Source organism: Battus philenor, unplaced genomic scaffold (genome assembly GCF_028537555.1).
Source record: "Battus philenor isolate CCGP_79_NKW_IND1 unplaced genomic scaffold, ilBatPhil1.0.hap1 SCAF_2, whole genome shotgun sequence".
Taxonomy (NCBI): domain Eukaryota; kingdom Metazoa; phylum Arthropoda; class Insecta; order Lepidoptera; family Papilionidae; genus Battus; species Battus philenor.
Genome location: NW_027181682.1, coordinates 12016761 through 12023957, shown reverse-complemented (window position 1 = coordinate 12023957; position 7197 = coordinate 12016761). Strand labels below are relative to the sequence as shown.

The 7197-nt window shown below is 34.7% G+C and overlaps 1 protein-coding gene across 1 annotated transcript in view; it reads right to left on the bottom strand.

The window, feature by feature from the left end:
* Nucleotides 1–623: 623 nt before the first annotated feature.
* Nucleotides 624–7197, bottom strand: part of dysc (dyschronic) — a 61845-nt gene continuing 55271 nt past the window's right edge. The window contains exons 15-17 of the mRNA XM_068764907.1: nucleotides 4827–5096; nucleotides 4045–4185; nucleotides 624–2681 (exon numbers count right to left, since the gene is read on the bottom strand). Coding sequence (XP_068621008.1) covers nucleotides 2601–2681; nucleotides 4045–4185; nucleotides 4827–5096 — 492 coding nt within the window. The 3' untranslated portion in view covers nucleotides 624–2600. The remainder of the gene's footprint in view (nucleotides 2682–4044; nucleotides 4186–4826; nucleotides 5097–7197) is intronic.

The window sequence follows — 7197 nt, the reverse complement described above, 5'->3', positions numbered from 1 at the left end:
CACTAGGATAATAGGCTGCCCAAGGAATCGGTATAGATAATCATTTAAAGTAAAACAGTCGTTATTGTTGGTAAACAGATCTGGTATAAATTGAGTCATAATTATAAACTTTACATTTTACATAAATAGTAAATATATTCTTGTATTATGATTAAAATGATTATTATTTTATTCCTACATTTAAATTGCTTAGAAATGTAATGATTGATAAGTAGATAAAAGAATTGACTCAAATGAGGCTAGACGAATGTAGAGCCCGACTAAATTAATTTTTATTCTAATGACCTAGAAATTTGAGATTATTCTTAATTAATCTAAAATTTCTTTGTCATTACTCGATTATTATTACACTTAACCTTCTCAATAAATATTAAAAGAGCATAATTTCTTCGTTATAATTATCGAAATACAAAGTACAAAAATCTGTGCTTTATATACTCGAACAGTCGCAATAACTATAAGCATGGTAAATAAATTACAAACATCTTTTTAAATTAATAGATTAATGAACTTAAGAATTGGAAAAATATTAATATCATCGCTTAACCGTTAAAGTACTTATACACCAGTATAGTGAAGGTATAAAACTTTGATTTTTTTTTAAATATTCGATTATTACTCGGTATCAAATCCTAACATTAGAAGCGCATTCTGTGAAGTCATACGTATATAGCGAAGTCAGTACACGTATCTAGTTACAGAAATATCAACGTCATTAAGATGCCTATATTCTATTATATTCACGCATTAAATACAATTCAGGGAGTGTTAAATGCTGTTTGGCACTAACTTTATTAAATATTTATATAAATTCTATTTTACAACACAGTCGAGTTGTATATTTACAGCCTACGAGAACAAACATGTAATGGTATATTTACATCGATAGAAATGATTACATAGAAAAATCATTGACAGTGTGTTGAGTACATATATTCTCTTAAAGTTTACAAAATACAACATTGCGGAAACGTGTCCAATATCTACAGCTATATGCATTATTGAAAGCTTTAGCGACAATCACATTTATATATTGAATTTGAAAGTTATTTTTGTGCATAGGAATATTGTAAACAGTCAAATACTTGTACAATGTAATTGTTGTCTCTCACTTCTAGCTTTTGATTTCCCGACAGTTGTCAAGTTTTCACCGTTTACAATATCAAAATCGCATTGACTATCTTAACATAATGTTGACTATATAGTACACATTCAATAAATCACTATGTGTAACTGCTAAATGAGCGGGCTAAAATCCCTCTCCGCCATAATTTCCTTAACTCACCGCATATCTACCAATGGAATGACATGTTTGGCGCTTTTCCGATTGTATAACCTCTCTAAGCTGACTGAATCATCTAGTACTATTTTGTTTTTCCTATTAAAAGGCATTAGAGCCTGGTGCTAGAAAAGAGACTAATAAATAAAAATTTTGGTACTAAGTTTTGCAAAGGTAATTTTACTAAGATATTTAGATTGATTGATTGTTAAAAAAAGGAAAGTCTTGAAAATAAAAAGAACAGCCTGCTTAGGAGCGCGCCGCTTGCTGCAAGCTCTGCTCTACTAATGACGACGATGAAGAGGCTTTCAGACTCGTCTAGTGCTACCACCGATACAACGACCTGGAATGAGACGCCCTAGGGCGACATCTTGATGAACTCCGTGTCCAACGCAACGTTTATGGCACATGGATGACTGCAAGTGAACTACGAACATCTCATTGTGCGCCGAAACAAGCACGAATTGATTTCTAGTGAAAACTACTATGAAAGTGATTAGAGAACCCAAGAATTCCCAAATCCGATTAACTTTTCATAGCACCAATGTCAATCTATCAATATTAGCACAATTCGTTTAATTACGGAACTTCGAAAGATCTATTTAATCGTAATTTTTACAACTCTAGGTCTATTTTAGGTGCGCAATTGTTTCTACAAATCGATCTATCGGTTAATAATTTTATGGTTTTAAAGAGAATTTGATTGATTTATTACAATTGGTACCGCATGAAATTTTATAAAATTCAGTCATCGACTACTGTTAAATTTCATTGACAGCTACATTCTAGGAAAAATTTTTCAAAAATTTTGACACTACCCAAAGATGGTCAATATCTTAATTAGTCGTAATATTTCGGGTAGTGTTGTTTTTTATAAATTTTACGTTTAACCAATTACAGAAGAAACATCGAATTATTTTATATTTAATTGCCTCCCTTGTGCCATTAGTTTTGTATAGCCATCTTTTACGCCTGCATTTATTTGCCATTTTGTTTTCTCATATCAGTCCGTTGCAGCGTTTGGTTAGAAAAGTTAGTAGTTATACAGATCGTCGGCCGAGTCTTCCGCGTAGAGCGCACCGTACCGTCATCACTTGCTGGTCCGCAACCGCCGTACAGGTTTAATTAAAAGATTTTAAATAAGATCAGAGCTACAGCCCGAATGTCGGCGGTGTGGAGCGCAAGAAACAGTCGGTTTAGAAGAGCATGTGGCAGCGCAGGTTGGAGTTGGCTATTCCGTGGTGTGCGCGGTGAGGTCGACCACCGGCGTCGCGCAGCCCAGCGCGGCCGGAGGGTCGCTGGCGGGGAGGGAAAGTAGATGTTAGGCCTCCAGAAAAATTAACGCTGTAGGCTTTGGTTCAAGGTTTGATTTCTTTGCTTCGACCACAAGAAACTCGATCTCCTGAAAACAATAAAATTAACAAGTTATTACTCTAAATAATACATACATACATTTCGACAAACAAGTTATTGTTTTATATTTAGGTTGATGTGATATTATTCTTAGACGATATATTTCTAATCAATAATAAAGAAACCTTCTATAGAATATGAAGAGTAACGACTCCTAACTATTAAACAGGTCTCCTTTACTCCATCGATAAATGAGCAGGACATACTTTTTTAGACTTTTTACATATCACGGAATGCATGGAATCCGGAAAAAAGTTTGTCCACCGCCATTCCTAAAACAGTCTCGATATGGCGTCTTATTCCATTTGGTAAAACAGTCTGAAATAGCCAGTTTATTTTATTATAACTGGCTGTTTTCGATGTCTTCCTCTGTACACCAAAAATTAGTTTTGAAATACACAGAGATGCTTCTAGTTAGCAATTAATTAATACTTTACAAGCTAAAGTATCACATGTACATATTGCAGTATGTAATTTAATGTTAAAATAATACTAAATCCAGGGTTCGTTCATGGTAAAAGTTAATCTTTGATTTGTAGAGGTCTATAATAAATTTCTTTACTTAATTTGATAAAAAAGGAATAGGTATGTAACAGGTTATAATTCAATGATCGTTTAGTATTTATTAATGGAATAAGAATAGAGAATTACATGTCTTTAATGTCAAAAACCATTTTTGTTTTGTTATAATTAAAGCCCTAGTTTAAAAAAATATAATAGCTCCATTAAATTTTTAATATTGTAATTGCGTAAACATGACCTAATGAGGTTATTTCATCGATGTACATACAATGTCTGTCCTTGTACTGCGGTTATGTCTACAGAGCAGATCTAACTCCATTCACCTCGTAATCGGAGTATTGTAATTATATGTAACCAAGTCTATTTGCACTGGCTTAAATTGTTGTTAGATCACTTAGTACGTAATACGACTCCTGTATACATGGAACATAAAGGTGTATAACTTATATAGGGTGATTACTTATAAGTTTAAAAACTTTGAAGGTCTGCATATTTAGGACATTAGTCAACAAAATTTTAACACCTGTTTCTAATCTCCATGTATAAAGTGATCACTCTGAAATATGTCACGTCAATTATTTCTTTTTATTGGAATACGAAAGGTCTGCAGCTCCTGGCAATACAGAGTCTGCAGCGATTTATCTAAACCACTGACATTTAAGGGTGTATCATACATTAATTGAAACAAAATAAGCTATACATCAATCCGTTTAAAGCTTTAACACATATAACCAATTTATTATTTATGATTATTTCAAATTATTTATTTTTATCAGCGATATAATAATTAACTACTTAATAGTAACTTGACAATAAAGTGATATACTAACCGGTTTATCACTCTGTGCGAAAGACTCCGCTATAAGCCGTGCTACGTCTTGGTGTTGCATGCCTTCCACTCGGTGCCCATCCACGGCTAATATCAACTGCCCCACCTCCAGACCGCCAGCCTCGTACGCTGCCCCATGCTCCTGAGAAAATGTATATTACCTTCTTTAACTTCACGATGATGAAAAATTAAACGACATTGTTATTATAATTTAAAAAATCATATTATACCCAAATAATACGAGTAGTAGATCAAAGTTCTATATATCATAAACTGTTAAATCAACAATTTAGATATTTATATAAAAACTGTTTTTTTTTCGAAAGAGCCGGGAAAATTTCATTAGTTTTCAGAAAATATAATTTGAGAATAGTTTGTATAATTCTGATATACCAATCAAATTATACCTGGAGATCCACAGTCCCGGAGAGTCAAAAAACCATTAATACTTTTTGATCGGACTTTCACTGCTGGCGAACGCTCTATAGATTGTCGTCGATAATACCCGTTCAGCAGTCTGACACAAGCGTGTCCGTGAGGGCCGAACCTCCTCCTTGGTCGGTTGCCGTTGTCAGGTTAATAAAACTACTAGTATTCGGAAAGCGCTTAGCGCTTGGAAAGAAGTGGCCGAAGAAACTCCAGTAATGCTTCTGTCTAGTATGAACGGGGGTTGAAAAAAAACACCAAACAAAATAAATTCTAGTTCACAAGTAACAGAAACGAACATTACCATTTTACGACTCTATGAGTACGTTTTTCAAAAGTTTTACATTTTGAACCCACATGTATATTGATTATTCTCGGCAGCGGATGTTTTGTATTGGCGCCACCTTCGATGGCGATTCCAAGTATAGGTTTGGTCTTCTTGACGGTGATATGCAGGTTGCCATGGTGATCGGGGACCACCCGCGCAGCCCGGTTCTCGTCGAGTTGCGTCTCACCGTGCTGCAGCCGCTGCATGGACTGGTGCCGTCGCATGCCACCCCGCTCGTCCAACAGAGCTCCGCCCTCCTCCTTCATGTCGAAGCTTCGAGATAATTTATGAGCCAACTCCTGCAACATTAAAACTGTGAGAGTACGGGCGTACCAACAAAATGAACAATAAAATGTATGATGTTAGTTGTAACCTATCCGCGTTATGTTGACCTAACTTTTGGAGCAAAAGTGTTTACTTTCTATTTCCTAATAACTAACGATACCACATCCATACTAGAAACTGTTAAGCTACAATTCTAATAACAGCAAACTTTTGATTCAGCCTCTAATTACAGTTGAGTGCTCTAAGAATAATTGCGGACAGTGTAGCTGGGTGGCAGAGGGCAGTAGACCGATCGACGGGGACGGAGGCGAGCCGGGTCGGCGCTGCGCGTACGACCGTGTGCCTCTCAGTTACATCATGTGAGTGATCAGTTGACCCAAATGTGTCGAGAAGCTGTTAGTGAGATGTGAGCTGGAGGCTTGGAGTCATGCGTATCGATCACTCGGTGGCGTGGTACAAAGGTACTCGATACAAGTGTACAATATGTTATGAGGAGCCGTTTATCCAATTTTTTGAAAAACCTTCGTACGTACACAATTTCATAAAATTAAAATAAATAATGACGCAAATTAAAATATTACAAACATAAACTTAACTCTACTATATGATAATAAATGTTTTTTTTTTAATATATATATTTTAAGTTTTATGCATTTACGTCAACATGCAGCACTAACTTTATTACAAAAATTCATTGGGGGTTTCAAAAAGGAATCATTCGAGATAGGATTCATGTAAGTTTTTTTACATCTATTAAAATATATTTACTAAATGTGTCATGCAACACGTTAGCTCGACCCAATCAGAAAATTTTATTTCTACATACTAATGAATTTACCGGAATGAATAAATTTTGACATGTGCTATCTACTCTTGGGTAAGATGAAATAAGAATTTTTTTGAAAAAATTAAGCTAAACTCAAGAACATAAATTTAAAAGTGCGACTGTAACAGTTGTGAAAAAAACATACAATATATAAAATATCAACCATGTAAACACAAAGCAATCATTTCTTTAGAAGCGTATATCTCCAATTGAAATAATTAAATTAAAAAAAAAATAATTTTTGAAAACTTCGTGCAAAAATAAGAATCATCAATGTGCTAAGACAGTTCGTTGGATCCGTCGGCGTGAGGCCAGGCCACTTACTAGAGGTCGTCCCCAGTACCACGACTTTACTTTCTGCGTCCAGCCACCGAGTGATGAGCGCAGGCCCTCGAGATAGCCGCACTGAAACATCACTCTCACTCAGCACCAGACCAACTTCGACACCAGGCAACAGCCCCGCGTCGCGCGCTCACAACTCCATGTACGAAACAATTTTATAATGCCAATAAATAATTCTGATAAATATCACGGCTACATTAAACGATCACAATTTTTTGACCAAATCGTTATATTTAATTTTAGCAAGCAGTTCTTGCTCCTTTTAGTAATGACAGTTTTATATGGATCTCTAATAATTATTAATAATATGTTTATTTACGTGTATGGAATATGCAATTACTATAGCCAGCATTCTAAAATCCTAAAACTGCGTTTTTATATAGTTGCAAAGCTTTCTGTAAAACACTAGATACTTACGACTGACTAAACTTTAATTATTTACTTATTAAACTAAAAGAAAAGATTCTGCTTCCATTTTTCTTACAAGATCTCAAATATTGTATTCATTTGTTTACATACCTGGTCCTATTTGTGTCGAACGAGAGCATGTAACAAAACCACAGAACAAAAGTTAGTAAATAATCCCCAAAAGTACATCTTATTGAATTACTTTACACTTAATTGTAATTGACATCTAACAGACATAAAAAAGTTAAAAATATATGATTCATAAAAAAACGTGTAAAGAATTGGCACGTTCATTGTCTTTTACAATTCAGCCGACAATCTCAAAATTGCATCAAAAGCGTCCGCTTGCCGAGTACCTTGTTAATCTTCTATAAATAAAACTATAATCTTGATTATTGCATACGCGGTTCTTTGTATCTGATATTCAGGTGAACAATGACTGCACTCGAGGAAATAAACAATGTAGATACGAAAAGTGATTTTTACTTTATCATATAATTGTTACGGAACCCAACTAAGGCGATTAAAAGTAAACGTTA